General features: G+C 35.5%; 1 protein-coding gene across 13 annotated transcripts in view; it reads left to right on the top strand.

Annotated features, from left to right (window-relative positions):
* The window catches only part of R3HDM1 (R3H domain containing 1), a 54,835-nt gene that overhangs the window by 34,951 nt on the left and 1,993 nt on the right, over positions 1–17,891 (top strand). For 9 of the 13 annotated variants that reach the window (XM_026108730.2, XM_026108728.2, XM_026108723.2 and 6 more), the window contains 8 exons: positions 4,394–4,548; positions 7,715–7,863; positions 10,382–10,485; positions 11,144–11,311; positions 14,332–14,501; positions 14,724–14,874; positions 16,408–16,490; positions 17,174–17,330. In XM_026108730.2, coding sequence (XP_025964515.2) covers positions 4,394–4,548; positions 7,715–7,863; positions 10,382–10,485; positions 11,144–11,311; positions 14,332–14,501; positions 14,724–14,874; positions 16,408–16,490; positions 17,174–17,330 — 1,137 coding nt within the window. The remainder of the gene's footprint in view (positions 1–4,393; positions 4,549–7,714; positions 7,864–10,381; positions 10,486–11,143; positions 11,312–14,331; positions 14,502–14,723; positions 14,875–16,407; positions 16,491–17,173; positions 17,331–17,891) is intronic. The other 4 variants (XM_026108733.2, XM_026108734.2, XM_064514616.1 and 1 more) reach the window with 1 other exon arrangement.

The raw sequence follows: 17,891 nt of genomic DNA, 5'->3' as shown, positions 1-17,891 counted from the left end.
TCTTTTGTGATTAAAGGTATCTGAGTATTGAATAGTACATAAAGAGATTTTGCAAGATTAGTTTTTTGCTCCTTCTATTTTTAGTAGATTTTTCTACTGTTTCTGAATTATCTGTGAATGCCACCAGAGCTTTATTTCTTAGTCTGTTTTCTTTCCTGTTGGTTTTTTCCTTACAAGTTTTAACTGCAGCTGTCGTTATTCTGATAGTCTATGCAATTAAAAATATTGTTATGACTTTTTCTATAAGATGTGCAATCCTAAAGCAGATTTACTTCTGAGTAATATCTTGACTCACAATCAAAGCTTTCAGAAGTAACAAGTGATGTTTGGAGGCCATCTTGGCAGAGATCCTTAAAAAACAGACTTTTATAGCATGCCTTAGTTGAGTATGTCAGGATTAAGGTGTCCTCTTGAGCTTCCTGCAGGAAGAAGGATTCTTTAACTTGCCCTCAGGCTATGTGATGTTTTACAGGGATAGGATGAAAGATCAGCTCTTATAAATGTTAACTGGATTTTTATATAGCCATCCCATGAAGCAGCTAATTAGGAAGTGTTCAAAAGGGATGGCTCCCTCTTCTGTAGCTCTTTTAGGATACTGCTCCAATAGCAGCAGCACTTGGCTGGGTTGTTTAGGGCTCAGTTCACAAATTTATGTGGGATTATTTCACTGAAGAATCATCAAGATGTGATGCCTGTTACGGCAGGGTTGTCATATCATTTACAAATACTGTTAGTACCTACAATATAGATCACCGCTTCCCAGTCTTCAGAAGTGGAAGTGTATTGACAATTGCTCAAAGAAAAACAAATTGCTAGTTGTTTCATCCACCTGTGTTAAAGATGCATTAGCCATCTGTGTTCCACAACCTGCTTTCCTTCCTCAGAATTTTTAATACCTAGACTACTTAATGGCAAAGAGTTGAGGCACAGCTGGGGTTGCTTTGCCATTTATGGGGACACACTATGTAAATAGCACATGGACTGTCTGACTCAGAGGCAGCCCAGCATATATATGTAGCTAACCAAAAGAATCTGAATTTGAAAGCATGAGGTGGTGGTGCATCAACACTAAGATGCAAAGGGAGGAGTCAGTTACTATTAGGTAAGTAAGTTTCTTTTTGTATGTTTTTAGCTCTTTACATTTTCCCTGAATTTCATCTGCCTGTAATGTGGACAGGGTGATGAAGAGCATCAACAATTAATACCTCAATCTATGTCCTAGAAGAATAAGGCAGTAAAGAGAGAAAGTAAGACAGCTGTGCAGACAGTGTTTATTACTTTGACAGTAACTCTTTGCACCTGTAATCCTGACATCAAGGGACTATGCTTACCTAGTGAAAGGGTGGTCCAGCTAAAGTCCATTTCATTCCTGGGTTGATTACTTGGTATGTAGCTAATACCAATTGGAGAGACGGATACTTTACGGATAACTACATCATTAGTATTTAATCTGAAATCACCAAATTGCTACCCATATACTGCTGGATGTCATTCATTTCTTTATAGGCAAGCTTGAATCAGTCTTCTAGAGATGGAAGGTTCCATGTCGTGTTTTCAGTTCTGTGGACTGCTCATGAGAATGTATAATTTAAAATGATCTCTCCTCTAGACTCATTTTAAACCTTAAGTATTTGTGTTAAGCTGCCCTAAAGCTATATCTAAAATAGTTGATGCTTATTAGCAACAGCTGTTTTTGAAACAAAAGACAGCATGTTACTTGGCTAATGTAGTAATGTGTCTGGTCAAAAATGAGAATTTAACACATTTTGTATTACTTAAAAGCTGTGGATTTTATTCATCTTATAAAGTGCTTAGGAGCAATGAGATAACTTTCCAAACACAAATTTAGATAAAAGATGACTACTTCTGAAAATGTGGCAAATAAAGCCATGTTTGGTTTAATATTGTGGAATGGCTTGGCTTTTATGTATGAGCTGTTGGATTCGGGGCCGTAACACTGTCTGAGAGGTGTACATTTCTCACAGTGAACCGGTCTCTTTTTCAGCTGCTTCACAGCATCCTTTTTAAAGGGGTTTCAGGTGTGATATTTGAGAGGTTGACTTTTATTAAAATTCTTTGCTTGCCCAAAAGATGATGTAAGAAGGAAAGTCTCCTTAAGAAAATGGCATTTCAGCTCATGATACTGAGGGCCCACCTACTGTGAGACCCAGCTGTAGGCTGAATAAAAAAATCTTATCTGAACTATAATTACTCTAGGAGCATCAGCTAAAGTTAAACTAGCTTCTGCTATATAATTACCAATTATATAAATATTACTGATAGATGTATAAGGTTGTTAACGAAGTTGTTGAACTTGCTTTTCCTTTCTGGAATAAAAGTTATTTGAATGTGTTATTCATAAAATATATTTCTATATTCCTAGGTTAACTTTTGTTGTATTAAGTGGTTTATTTTGAACTTTATGCTATGTAAATATTAAGAAACATGCTCCTTTTTGTAGCTGCTGTTTCAGAGTATTTCTGTATAATGAGACAATCTACTATAGCAGGTGTGTGTTTTTTCTGCTGAGTGCTGCCTTTCTGTCATACCACTTTTTATGGAGAGGTGAAGCTAAAAATAGAGCATTCTTTGGAATTCTGTGGGGCATCTTCTTGGTCAATTTATATTGTCCGAGTTCTCTATGCTTACAAAATTTATTATGTCTGTCTTTGAAAGTGCCAGAAGAAGCTGAAGAATATTCACAGCTACACTGCAGTTTCTGAGAAATGAGGATTTTAGATTGCAGGTCTACTAATTGAATCTATCATATACTGCAACTTTACATTAGACTGCTTTTTAGGTGTTATAGATCATTTTGTAACAAAGTATGTTTAAGCATTTTGTTTATTATGTATTTCTGAGAGAGGGACGGATTTCTTTGTACACAGGTCAAACAGGTTACTAAAAAGAATCTAATTACTAATCCTGATTTAAGTATGCATTGTTGTGAGGGTGTAATGCTTTGAAAATATTTATATGCAGTGTTGTGTGTTTCTAATGAATCAATCTCTTAATAAACTGAATCTTCTTCCCTTTAATTTTCTGAAGTCAATAATTGATTATGTTAGTGATCTGTTAGATTTCATTGTTGCTATTTGTATGAAGTGACAAGCAGATGAAACTTTAATTCACAATGCTCATTGTACCCAATGAACCTTTGTGGTTTTTCTCTTTAAAAAAATAAAAAAGGATTTTGTTAACTGAATAACAATTCAAAAAATAGAGAAAGCGATTTTTAATATAGTTTTTTAAAAAAAATCAGAGGTTTTGCAGCAGTATTTGTTTTATTAAAAATATAGTTCAATACCAAGGCAGAGAGCATGGGGAATGTCAAGCTCAATAGAATGTGAATGTGTCCAAGTTAAATACAGACTCTTCCTGCCTGTGTCTGTGCCTCACAGTCTTGACAAGCCCAGTTCTGTTATTCCTGAGTGATAACTGGCTTTGTTTCAGAAACACTGATGCTCATGGGTTTTGCTGAAGTGATAAATAGTTAAGCGTATACGTGTGCAATAGAATATACCAGAAAGAATTTTAGTTGTGATCTGTATGTGGTTTTGACCGTGCTGACAGTCTAGCTATTAGATGTTTAAAAAGAGGAGTGGGAATGGCAAGACTGCAATAAATGCACAGATGCCATTTCCTGTTCGGTCCCATGCTGAACTGTTGTTTTTTATTTAGGCCATTTTTGAAAGATAGCATTTGGAGACCAGCCTAGGCAATAGTAAATTGTTATAGAGGACACTATAAAAGGCTGAATGAGAGAATCTTTTTAATAGCATTTTTCAATATAGCCTTGAATACAAAATGTCTTTATCCATATATGAGCGTGACTTTTAGCTGGAGGATTTTTCTTAGCTCACACTTGTTTTTTAGCATTATGGACTCCAGCAGAAATTACCCTTTTTAAAAGGACTTGCACACATGCTTTGCACAAATTTTCCTGAAGCGTGCTTGGCTCTTGAATCACAGTCAAGGTATTTTTCTCCCTAGGGCACCAAAGATACTAGTAGAATTTAGCATAACCAGAATTTCAAAGCTAACATACCTAAAATAGCCTTGTTCCTAATAAAGGACAATTAATTTTCAGCTTTCACCACTCAAGTCAAGGTGTTAATACATGTAACTCACTACAGTGTAGATAAATATTACAAGCATATGATACCAGCATTGCAAATAGTACATATGGTATTTCATGCTGGAGTCAGATGGATCCAGATGAGTAACTCCGCTAATTTTTGATGTTGGCTTTTTTGTATTATGGTAAGTTCAACCCTTTAAAAAGTTGGCAGCCTTTGGAAAAGGCCACAGAGACTTTTTCATATAGGCAACTGTATATAAAATGAGTTCAGATATAATTATTTCAAAATAAGATTTAAATATATAATTTCAGGTTACCAAGTTTTGCCTAACCAGCAACAAAACTACCAGGGTTTAGTTGGAGTTCAGCAGTCTCAGAATCAAAATCTAGTCAGTGGCCAACACAACAACATTGGGAATCAAATTCAAGGTGTGATTGTTCCATATCCTTCAGTGCCATCTTATCAGGTGGGTAATTAATTCATAACTTTCCAGTCACTCTTCTGCAGGCTTCAGAGTGTATTTTCTTTCTTTTTTTTTTTTCTTTAAATGCATTACTTTGTAAACTGCAGCAAGCTGCAAGCAGGTGCCAAAGATCACTTTGGGGAGAAAATTTAAAAACAAAAAATAGACTTGAAGTGAGAAGCAAGTTTGTGAAAAGTGCAGAAGTTTAACATTCCTGTTGAACCACAGTTAATGCAACACTTCACATTCAGAGGATGGAAAGAAATAGCTCAAACTTCTTTTTCTTTTTTTTTCTTCATCTATTGTAGGGAAAATCTCCTTTGTTAATAGATTAAGTCCTTTGGAACCAATTTTTCCATTTTGGGGGAAGAAGATAAACATTTTTTTTAATAAAGCACTCTTTCACTAGTTATCTACTATACTTTGTTTTATATATATATATATGTATATCTTTATATCTATAAGATCTATATCTATAAGATATATATCTATATCTATAAGATATATATCTATATCTTACAGAGTATAACTGTTATCTGAATAGTATGATGATCTAGGATAAAGTTCTTCAAAGGCCAGTGTAATAGAGGAAGGGCTTCCTGGCTTCCCTTCACATGTCCCTTTTTGCAGTAGCCATACTTTACTATTTTTGTCCTTACCATATATATTGCAGCCATTCTGCTGCAACTCAGACCAAATACAAAATAAATAGAGATTGATATAGTCAGGTCACTTAATATGGCATTAGATCCTGGAAGAAAGAGAACAGTGATGTAAATAACACCTACAAAGAAAAAAATCATGCCCACAATGAACCTGTTCAGTCTACATTTATAAATTTGTCAATGCCTTCAATTTGCACACCTTTTCATCACAGAATTGCATTAATTGTGAGCTTGGAGGTATATGCCATCTCACTGGAAATTGGCAGATTCTTAGAGGTTATACTTTCTGCCTATTTTCCAGTTTCATCATAAATGAGCAGGACTTCATCTTGTGTTCATACCTAACTTTGTTCTGTTTGCTGACTGGGCAATACTCCCATAAAGAAGCTGTTCTTGAGCTGCGCTTCCAACCATTTTGCTGTATAGCAGGAAGCCCTGAGTCTGGCAAACAAATATAGGCAGAAGCTTTCTGCTTTGACATCTCATCTTTGTCCATCTCTTTCGTCACGTCAGTGGTACTGAACACTGCTGATCTTGTCTGAGCTTTCAGTTTGCCCCATAAAGATCTCTCTATTGTTAATAACTGCACATCTTCTGTTAATGGAGGCCTCACTTTTTTTTTTCTTCTTGCCATGATAAAGTAGAAAATGTGTTCTTCTTTTTCCCTGTTGTTATGAAGATCTGCTCCCTCCTCCTTGAGATTTCAGTGTAGTAATACCCAATTTGATGGTTTGTACTTTTCAGCTGTCAGCCAACTTGTTTCTTGGAGTACTTACCTATAAAGATTGCCTTTTTCATTTGACCTTTACAAAACCTTGAAGAGTAGAAGACTTACCCTAGGGCCAGCTTCTTATGTGCAATGTCTTTATAAAACAGCATCCCTTGGGTTGCAGTGCACAAATTCAGTGCAAATCAGCCTTACTCAGTCTCAGCCCTCCCATTCTTCCCTCCACACTCCAGAAAGACAACTAAATTTCACAAATCCAGAGAAATAATAATGTTATCTTTGACATTTTTTTCTACTTGATGGAAAAAAAGAAAAAAGAAAGCTTGATCCTTCTAGGAGAAAGGTTATAGATCTTGTAAATTGTTCTCCAAATTATTTGATGAAGCCTTTTAACTAGGAACTGGGAAAGCTAGCGTGAATTAACCGTAAGAGCTCTGTCAGTCACTATAGCATTATTGAGAAATGTCTTTATTTTTCAGATTTGTAAAGCTCCCTCTGTGGAACTTGGCCCTTACGTTTGTGAAGTCTCTATTTTTGGGAGAATTGTCCCTCGGTCTGCTGTTAGCCTGAACTCCAACCTCCCATTTTTTGATGAATAGATTAATGTCTGTTAGTCACCAAGAACATAGTTCATGTGAACAATCCCTTGAAAAATGAAAAAGTTACTTGCTTTGCAGCAATTGTTCTTCAAAAGGTGCTCTTCACTTCCTTTGCCTAATCCTCTTTCCTGGTGTCAGACTTCAGTCTGCAAGTATGGCACTGAGGGACAACTGTGCCTGTTTTACCCTGTATGTTCAAACACTCCAGACTCTGTGCAAAATAAATTTTGGACAGGGGTATTGCCCCAATGCATACAGCTTTAAAAACCAACCAACCAAGCAAAAGACATGCATATGGGCAACACAAGAAAGAACTGGAGTTTTTATAAAGCAAGTCATAGTTCATTGCTCTGGGGATTTTCAAAGTGGATTTTCTGGGTTTCTCTCTTCTATTCTGATTCCTTTAAGGAATTCATCTTATTTTTTTCCAGAACTGGCTGGTTAATTATGAGAGTTATATAATTGCTAAAAAGAAAATTTCATTTTTTGTTTTCTACTATTTTATTCTTGCATTTCTACTATTTTATTCTTGCATTCATCTGCATCTTTACTTGCTCGTTGTCTGTATTTTTTTAGGCTCTTAAAGCAACCAGCTCACACAGCAAAGTACCAGAGGCAAGAAAATTCTATTGCCTTTTGCGTAAAAAGAAACCTGAAGTAATTATCTGATGGTGAAGAAATTACGTAACTTGTCTTAGGATTGCCTGATATTTCTAGCAAAATAGCATCATATGTGCTTCTTAAATATGATTGGTATAATGTGTAGATTTGGAGTTATGTGCCAAATTATAATTCCTACCCCAACCACACCCTCAATCACTCTTGCTAGCAGTAAAGCATATACTGTTTTCTTTTTCCTCCCCTGAGATTTGTTTTTAATTGCTTCAAATTATAGACTTAGCCTGAGGTCTTGTTGAATAAGACTAACTAAATTTTACCTCTGTTGTAGTTTCACCTGTTACACTGTGTAAATTAATGAAAATAGAATATGTAGTTAGATCAGCAAATACGTAATGTTCTAGGATAGATTGCTGGTGATAAGAAGGAATAAATTTAGTGTGTATTTCAGTGTCTTTGGCCATGTTTTTTAAAAAAATTTTATATAACTGGGTAATGGTAAGGAGGTAGAAGAAAAATTTGTCTGCAGAAGAAAGTCTTAATGTGCTCTCAATTTTTAGGTTTCCATGCCTCAAGGTTCCCAAGCAGTGCCCCAGCAGACATATCAGCAGCCTGTTTTAATTCCCAGTCAGTCAAATCAAGGATTGCCAGCAACAGGAATGCCGGTTTACTACAGCGTCATTCCATCAAGTCAGCAGAATAATTTAAGGTGAGTTTAACTCGGTTACATAATCTTCAGCAACGGGGCTTAATTGCCTTGTAGTAACTGACAGAATTTGCTGTAGTATTGCATATATTAGAATATATTTTAAAGGTAGACTTACAAACACTTTTTTAAATATCCGTTTATATTTCCTTTTTTTGCAGTTAAATAAATACAACTTTAATTGGGACTTACTTGTTTACTGCAAAATAGTATTTCCATCTCATGTTCAGCAGTAGCTTCTTGTAATACAGTTCTAAGTCTTAGTTTTTTGTATTCCTTTCTTACACATCCTTATATGAAACACCTTTGCTACTATAATTCCTTTTTGCAATGACATTTAAGATGACTGACTTTATTCACTGGTTTTGTCAAAGATACTACTTTAAGAAGGGATAGAGAAAAGAGATTTGAGCCCCCGAAATAGACGGTTAATTTCTTCCTCTTTTGGAGGATTGTCTGGAAGGAGCTTAGCTTACTTTGTAGCTAATCAAGCCTGCTGGCAAAACCTGGCTATGAAAGTACTATAGGAATTTTTTTGTGTGCTCAGGTTTTGTTTGAAAAAATAACTTTTTTTTAATCTACCTTGATAACAGCAAGTTGGTCTATGTGTACAGACCTCCCTGTGTGTCCTAATGATATGGATATTGATGAGAGAACAGGTAAATATTTACAAGAATTAATCAGGATTAATACTGCTTGTCACAAATTTTCCTTTACTTAGTCTTTTTGGACTTACAAACCTGCATCTTTTTAAAATACCTTGCTTGTAGCATTTGAACAAGCAGCAACAGTATGAAGCCTGCTTCATCCTTTTTTAAGTGCAGAGACTTAACTTGTATTTGTGGTATTTCTGCATGGCTTCATCTACTTAAATGAATCTGAATTCTTGTCCTTTGTACATGTAGGTCCTTTCTTAACCTTTTCTTTTGTAGTTATTTTTGAGACTCAATGGAGTTGGTAGACATAATCTCAGGCTTTTTCTTTTTTCTTTTTCTTTTTTTTTTTTTTTGCTTACCACTTTTTTGCTTCTTTGTTTGGAATGTCCTCCTCTTTAGAAGAGGGAAATGTTTGTTTGGAATTCAGAGCAGCCTACAGCTAATGACAGCATCTTGCTTCTACCAAAATAGATATATTGGAGCACTTTGACAAGGAAGGTAGAATACTGTTCTGCAGGAACTGGATATTCTCAAGCCTATCAGTCACTGTTGAAAAGAAAACTATGATCTGCAGACACATGAGAAGCTGTGTGAGACTGCACATGTTGCATGCAGATATGAAATCATCTGTTTCAGTTTCACCAAGTTTTGCCTGCTTAAATAGGGCACTTTTTATTTAAAATATTCAACTGTGGGACAGAGGACAGGACAAATTGGCTGTGAAGACATCGGTAAAAATGATGTGGCCAACAGGATTATGCCTACTTTTTTTCCCCACAGCTTGCAGTTATAAAAATATCTTTCTCATTCCCGCTGGATGTTTATTTTATCTGTTAGAATCCCGTACTTCATTTTGGCGCTCTAGGCACCATTCTGACTGTAGTCCATCAACCTGACATTCTGACTCTGGTAGTATTGATGTTTCAGAAGAAAGACTTGCCTTCAGTGTTCGCACTTTGTGTACAAATGTGCATGCACTATGCATCTAGGCAGTCGTATAACTGCAAAGCTGAAACTCCAGTGCAGCAGCTAGAAACGTGAAATTTTATTTAAATTGTTGCTTTGTAGCCTATCCCATTCAGCAAAATATTTTTAAGCGCATGCTTATCATGCATCTCACTGATTTGTTGTCTTGAGCTTGTGTATTTCTACAAAGCAAGAAAAAGTTAGTAGTGTGACAGAACTTGGCTATGTCTGTCATTGTGCTATCTTTCCACTCAATGCCTGAAAAATATCTGGCGTAAATTAACTTTTAAAGTTTTCCTTCTCATAGGTGTTAAAAACATGTGAAAGTTCCCTCTCCTTAAGCCTTCTCCTATGACTAGTTATTTTCCTTTTCCCACCACCTGTTCAGTAAAGCCATGGTAAGGCAGTTGCCGCAGACGTCTGTTTAAGCTGTGCTGCTCTGTGCTGGAGCGGCTGAGCGCGTTCATGCAGTCCGCTGTGGCGCAGCTGCATGGGTCTAGCCTCCAGCTGAGAGACAGCAGCTGAAACCCTCACGGCGAGTTCTGTGGTGATTGTCTAATTGAGACCTAATTCTGGTTAACTGGACAAGTCAACAAACTGTCCTTTTTTTGGTATTCTACATACCTCTATACCAATATAGTTCTATCTACATAAAAATATCAAAATAGGTGAAGTAGTACAGCTTCTTAATATATACAGCGTATAAGTTATGGTATATGAAGAGACATGATCTTTTTTTCTTCTCTGGGGGAGGTGGAAGGAGGAGATTATTGATTTAAAGTTATCAAAATCTCAATTACTTGCAGTATGTGCAGATGACTAATGCAGCAGCCATGATTAAAAAAAGTATGACATAAACTCTCATCTGTTAGTCATTTTTTAAATTATTTTTATTACAGTTCATCAGTAGGATATTTGCAGCCTCCTGGATCAGAGCAGATACAGTTTCCTAGAACATCATCACCATGCAACTCACAGCAGCTTCAAGGACAGCAATGTGCAGGTTGGGGAATAAACAGGTTTTTTTAATGACTTTAAAAGTTTCTAGCTTATTATTATGCTGAGTAATTGGATATTCACTATTAGGGGTGTGATTTAGAATTAACTATTATATTTCTGTATTTTTTTTAAGTTGTACTGGAGGCAGCTTAACTTGACTTAATTTGAGAGCTTTCAGTGATAAATAACTTTCTTAAATTCAATAATATACATCATAATGCCTTCCTTGTATGTTTGTGAGTTGAGAAAGAAAGATGTGGGAATAAACACAGACTCAGGAGAATGACTTGCATCTTCTAAATAGTGGCACAGGTCTGAAAAATTTCAAATTTAGGTCTGCATTTGATAGCAACAGAAAGATCATTGTGGAAGCAGTATACTTGGCTCCTCTGCTCAGAAAGCATTCAAGATTATTCATTTGAATAAACTAGGAGTAGCATATATATTTTTTTTTTTTACCAAGAGTTCCTGGGAAGAAGAGGGTGAAAATTTTAAGTATTTGGTAGAGATAGAGAGAGGGGAGAGGTAGCTTTTTGGACCTGCTGGAAGGGGAAATGAAATAAAATACTTGAGTGGTTTGGTGTGTGTTGTTGTTTTTGTTTTGTTTTGTGTGTGTTTGTTTTTTTTAATAGTAGCCTTATTTGCTGCTTTTACTTCCGTAGTTTATAACAACCATTCAAGTCAGAAGCCATCACCTCCTACATTATTACCACCTTCATCAAAATCAAAGCCACAACAGGCTGCTTCCATTGTGCACTACAGCATAGTGTCTTCATCCTCATCCTGTAAAAGTTCGCCCACTGGTCTTTCCATCATGCAGCCAATAAAAGGTATATTTTATTAGGATTTTCTTGTAAGCCATTCTGTCTAGAAATCTGTTGTGAATTATCAGATTGATTTCCTGGCTGATAGAATTGTGACACGAGTGCCATCTATATGAATACTTGTTCTGAACCAGGTTCAGAATGTTTTGATCTACAAAGTATTTAGGTGATTTTTAGAAGGTGTATAATAGCAGCCTCAGTGGGGTGTGAAAACAGCATTGATGTAGAGCTTGTTATATCCACAAAATGTTTATAAGTGCTAGTACCCGAACTCCTACATGCTGTGAATTACTAGCTGCAACGCTCATGTAACTGACAGACTGCTCAGGAAATTTGAGGCCTTAGGGTTAGACTCTAAACAAGGAGGTTATAGAACAATCCTGTAATCATGTTGGTTCTGTCCTTATTTTACTGATAAGAAGTTTGACACATTAGAGGCTGGGTTGTCCAAAAAGCTATAACCTCAAATATTTCTATCTGTGTGTTTTGCAAGCAACCAGTAGATTAAACAACCCTGGGTCAATGACCTGGATTCCACTATAAATGTGATTTTTCTTACGAATGATTATCTTTTAAGGTATTTTTATAGCCTGATTATTAGTAAACAGATAACATGTGGTTAAATGGCAAGGTAGCTGGCTTTTTAGCAGTATACTTTAGCTGATGTACAGGCTTCGTTTTGTTTCTATTTTCCTTGAAGTTTCTTTGGCTGTAGTTCTTGAAAACTTCGTAATTTCAGGATGTCTAAAATTGGCCTTGCTGTAGTTTGTTCTTCCACCCTGTCATAATCTGTCCCGATAATTATGGTCTTAGGCAGTTTTGAAGGCTTAATTCAGATTTGTTAAGCTGTATGATTTAAAGAAGTTTGGGGAAAGGGAAGCCTTCTGTGACATAGAACAAATATTGAGAGAATTTAAAAAAAAAAAAAAATGCACTTCAGCAACAGTGGTATTGAGGTGATGAATCAAAGTGATTGAGATAAGGATGATAAGGACATACGCAGACAAGAGGCTGAGCAGTATATTTTTTTGTTTTTGAAAATTATAGAGGACTGAATCTCGGAAGCCTTTCAGGATTTCTTGAGTTTCCTTTCTCGTGCGTTTTGACTGGTTAAGTGTCTGTAAACTGACTTACGCCTTCTACAAGGCTTCACTTCATGAGCATGCTTAAGAAAAGAATTCCATTTATTTCAATTTATTGAAATGCTGTGGAACTAGTAGTAGAGATAAAACGAACCAGTCTTTTTGGATGTACAAAATTCTCTTTTTGCAGTCTAAATAGCATTTTCAGGTAGTGACAGTGTTGGGTTTTTTGTTTATTTGTTTTTAAGAAATAATACTGTAGGTGATTTTGAAAGGCAAGCGTTTTTATTGGATGTTCAGATGTCACAGAATGGAGGGGGGAAAAAAAGCCCAAAACATGTATGGTGAGCCTTGTAGAATAAAATATTAAAATATTATAAAACAGATAAAAATACATATTTTATAATCATAAAATATGGATATTATGAATAAAATATTTAAAATTAAATTAGTTTTCATGTGCAAAATGCAATGTGTATATGTAGATGTTTGCCTGGTACATTTCAGGTTTACATATACAGTATGCATTATGCTAATTTATGGCTTTGCCATTTGGAAACTGTTATAGATACTATTCTGATTATAGTAGATATCCATAAATTTAGATAGCTTTTATTTTGGCATGCAACAAAACAGAAACATTCACAACCTGGCTCTTGTGGGGACAGAACAAGGACTCTTTAATTTATATCCTCTGTTAAAGCTGACCAAATATCTGATGCTTTCATTTCCATCCATAACACTCTGGTAGTACTTTCTTGCCATTGAAAATATTTTTCTGATACTTGATTATAAAGGAAGCATAGATGTGAAAGCATTACTATTATTATTTTGTTTATTTTGATAAATACCAATATGGTAAATATTTCAGAATACAATTTACAAAAGTTAATGTAGGTTTAACAGAATGAGCATTCATTATTCAACATTTTCGTTGTTTGGTTTGCTTTTCTAAGGAGTCACACTGTTTCTTTTTGTGGAGTGTAGGGGTAGTGAAAACAATAGCCCATTTGAAAAAATATGTATGTATGTATGTATGTTCATCTTGTATCTGACCTGCATCCTAAAATGTACTGGGTAGTGAAATGAGAAGATCGTAGGCTCATCCCTCTTTAAAGGTGGATGATTAAATGATTCTTAAACCACGTATTTTAATCATGGTTTCTGAGAAATGATGTAAAGAGTTAGTGGCTACAGCAGAGAAAGGAAATGGCAAACCACCAATTAAAAGTAAACAGGACGTGATATAAATTGTCTAGGATGAGACAAGCCAAGAGGGGGAAGCAGCTTCTTGCACGCAGCCTCTTGTTGCAGCTCCTCACACGAAACCTTACGGAACAGTGTTGGCTGTTTGGCTGTTCTCCCCTAACTCGGGAACTTCTGTAGCTACCACAGTAACAAGGTAGCACAGGATAAGGGATCAATTTGCAGTCTTTACCCAGAAAAAATTTAGATTGCTAAATTAGCCTCATTTTATTGTAAAGAATAATTCTAGGTCTTTCTGATGTGTGGCATCACGGTGGATAAAACATTTTGAAAACATATTGCTGATGAAACATTGCATAGTTTGTATTTTTAAATACTGCTTATCTTTACTTAATATGACCTGTTCTTTGATACATTGCTCAAACTAATGTAAATGTTAAGTACTTTCAACTACAGTTAGATGGAATGATTTGTTTCAAAGATATTCTCAATAATGAGTTTCAGTGGTTCCACTTATAAGTTCTGGGAAGCCTTCTGTGCTATCCATCAAAGATTTATCTGATAGTGGAAATGTAGCCATATAGAAGATACTGCCCTAGTTTTCTAGTATTCAGCAATATGTTTTGCAAAATGATCATTATGTAATTTGCCTTTTTTTAAATTCACCTCTGTTCTGCTAAAATGAAAATTTAAATGAATGATGAACTAACAATATCCTACATGTTTCTTGTGTTGTAGCAGTAGCACCACCACCAGGTGGAGGAGTAGTAATGATGCAACTAAATATACCTAACAATCCCCAGCCTCGGAACCATTCACCTCCACAGTGGAAACACAATAAATATTACTGTGATCATCAAAGGGGGCAGAAGTCCACAGAATTTAGCACTTTAGACAGTGCCACACAGGTATGAGGTTTTTGTTTTGCTTTATAGGATGGCTTATGATTTGCATAAATTGCATTTTTGCATGTCTTTTAAGTTCTTTTGGGGGAAGTAAATCTCTTCTGATAGTACGCACTATAGCTACTTTAACTTTGCTTCCTGTGTTTGAATGGTGTAAGTATTGTTTAGCTCATTCAACAAAATATATTTTTAAACATTAACTTGTTGACTTTATCTTTATTGTAGTTGCAGCATAGTCCTCAACTAGGTAGTCCTGTCACCTCACCGGCCCAATCACCAGCACCAGCTCAGCTATCGAATATGAAGAACATCCGTCCCACTTTAACACCTCTTTCTATTGTGCCCCAGTTTTCTAGACCTTTTGTCCCTGGACAAGGTATATTTTCAGTTAACTAAAATGTGTGTTTTCCATTTGAATTTTCTTTTATTAATTTATATGAGGACTTTCTGATAAACGGGTTCACTTTTAAGTAGTAATACTTTTGAAGCAGGATCAGAATTAGGCACTCTTCACTATGTAAAAATCCAGGCTTATCTCTCTGCACTAATACCAACTTCCATATTCTCCAAAGCTTTGATCTTCTTGTTATTGGGAGAGCTTTTATAACCCGCTCTCTCTCATGTGGAATTCCCCACTTCAGCATTGTAAATCTCAATAAAATGTTTGATATAATTTTTGCTTTGTTTCAACTATAAATCAAGAACTCTACATAACGCTGTTACAAAGGATACAATTTAAGAACTACAAAGATAAATAATGTTGAACTAGCTGATCTTAATACATCAGGTGGATGTTGTTTCTTGAGGGAAAGGATACAGAAATGTGATGTTAAGATAAACATTCTGCCAGACTCTTTTTTTTTTTTTTTTTTTTTTTTTGTGCACTGAATCAAACCACTGCTTAGGTGTGAATTCATTCCTTTCTAGTAACACTATCATGATGAGGCTGGAAACTCTAGCCAATACTGCTGCTATTTCAAATAGTAATAAATAGTTCTGTTATCCTTCTCTGGGTTCTCCCACACAAAGATGTAAGAAATTCCTTGTAGAAGAGTATAAGTCCTCTGCTGCCATAGTAATAGAAGAACAGTAGACAAAATTTTCAGACATGTGAAAATTGATGCTGTTTACAAGCACGTGCTAAAAAAAAAAAAAAAAACCCTCTTGTCACTGACCAAAGATGTCCTGATATAGTTTCTAAGCTCAAAACTAATGGGTCTATTTTTATAGACAGTTCTAAGTGAAAGAAAGTAAAGCAAAATTACAGGAAAAATAATTTTGTAAGTCTTCCTTATTGATGAAGAAAACCTTATTTTGTCTTTCATCTTTTGTCCTGCATAATCTTTACATAATTGCTCTGTTCCATTTTTATTGCAAAAATTCCAGATCGCCTGTTACAAAGTTCCTTTCAATTTCAGCATTTCTTTCTCAACTTTCTTCATCTTTTGTGATTATTACAAATTTCTATTCAATTGCCTTGCGGATCCTTGGAGTAAATGGGAATGTAAAGATGAACCTGACACTCATCAGAGATATAACTGTGCAAATGGTTAAAACAGTACACCGAGAGGAGTTTTAGCCTTGTTAAGCTCATTTTGAAATAACGGGAACATAGATAAGACTGCAGAGAAAAAAAATTCAAGTTTTTCAGTTTAAGTTCTAAATGTAAGCAGCCTTAAGCTTGTACCTTTTCACCTTACGTGATCGGTCCATGATGTATATACGCTTACCATTAATTTTTGAAACACTTATTTAAACATGCTAAATCTTATTCTCTTAGCCTAGCCAAATTTACTACTTTATACGTAATCACTCTGCTTTCTATTCTGTATAAGATCCTCTAAATTCTCTTAAGGTGTGTAAGATTTCATATTACAAGAAAAAAAATCTAATTACCTCTCTCTTTAAGGAGATGCCAGGTACCCATTGCTTGGCCAGCCCCTGCAATACAATCCAACATCTTTATTACGTGGACAAGTAACAAGCCAACAGGTATGAAAGAAAACAATCTCCTGGTCACACTGAAGAGAACAGTTCAGGACTGCCACTGTAATAACTGTGAACAGGGCAATATATTATTGCACTAGAAATGTAATTGATTGGAAGATAGCTGCTTTTCAATAACAGTTTTAGTCTGTATTGATTCTTCCCATTGTTTTTGTTTGTTTTAAAAACGGTGAAAAACGTTATTCTGAAATTAGCTTTTCTAAAATTTTCCTAAATTTTAACCTGCAAAAGAAGATACAAGGCACAGTGTAGATTATAGTTTTTTTGGAAGGGGTTTGCCAGCAGTTTCAAAAAATCAGAGAGGGAACGTGTGCTAAAATAAAGAGTTTTCTTTCAGTTTTACTTGAGTAAAAACTTCAAAAAATAAAAAATAAATATGGGTATTTCTAAATAAAGTATTTTTGTTGCTTTTTTTAAATTCCCTTTAAGAAAAGTTTAAGATGATTTTTCATCCTTTCTTTTTCTTATGAAGCCATGGACTGAGCACACCTGATTGCACGTTTGCTTAACTCCAAGACTAATATTAGGCCCAAAAGTCTGTTCTGTGCCACTGCGGTGCAGACTACTTTCCAGATGTTCTTCTGCACCATCTTTCACTAGGCTGATCTTGAAATTTTACATATTGATGCATTGTCATTAAAGTACATGATTTATATCCATCTTTCCAGTCTCAGCCTGGAAACAAACATGGAAACAGGGGAAAGAAGCCAGCAAAGAAGGCTGCTTCAGCAGATCTTGGTGCTGGAGAACCAGGTATACAATTGCTGATTGACCCAGTCCTCCAACAGAATGGATTAATCAGAAAAGAGCAGAGACAGCTGACATGTATGTAGGGTGTGGTAGTGTGTTTTGTTTTTTTTTTTTTTTTCTAATCTCGTGGTGAATTATGGTGATGGTCTGGGGATGAAATAAGAAAAGCATAGGTTAAAAAAAATGGGCAAGAATGAAGAGTAATTGGACAGAAATGGACAAGGCAAACCCTGGAAAGATAAGGATGTAGGGGAAGAAGATAAGGATGTAGGGGAAGAAGACTTGGTCAGGAGAGAGAGGGAAAGAGGATGTTGAATGGAGAAAGGTGTTATCGTTCTGAAGGCTGGGGGAAGAACTAGAAAAGACAAGGATTAGACAGGACCGAAAGAAAAAAGTTTGTCAGTTTACTAGACATAAGCCAATACCAAAACCCTTTTCTGATATTGTATTCAATATACAGAACCTTCACTTCCTTTTACTTACATGAAACTTGAAATCATACACAGGCCACATATGAGTGGGGTTATGAGGTTGTGCTTTTTCTTCTTCTTCTTTCTCCCTTTTTGATATAAATAAGCACATGGATTCTGAGGAGCCAGCAAGTTTACTGGTGACAAGGCATGCTACCCAGTAAGG

Source organism: Dromaius novaehollandiae, chromosome 7 (assembly GCF_036370855.1).
Source record: "Dromaius novaehollandiae isolate bDroNov1 chromosome 7, bDroNov1.hap1, whole genome shotgun sequence".
NCBI classification, from domain to species: Eukaryota; Metazoa; Chordata; class Aves; order Casuariiformes; family Dromaiidae; genus Dromaius; species Dromaius novaehollandiae.
Note: the sequence above shows the minus strand (reverse complement) of the source record. Positions and strands in the feature narration are given on the sequence as shown.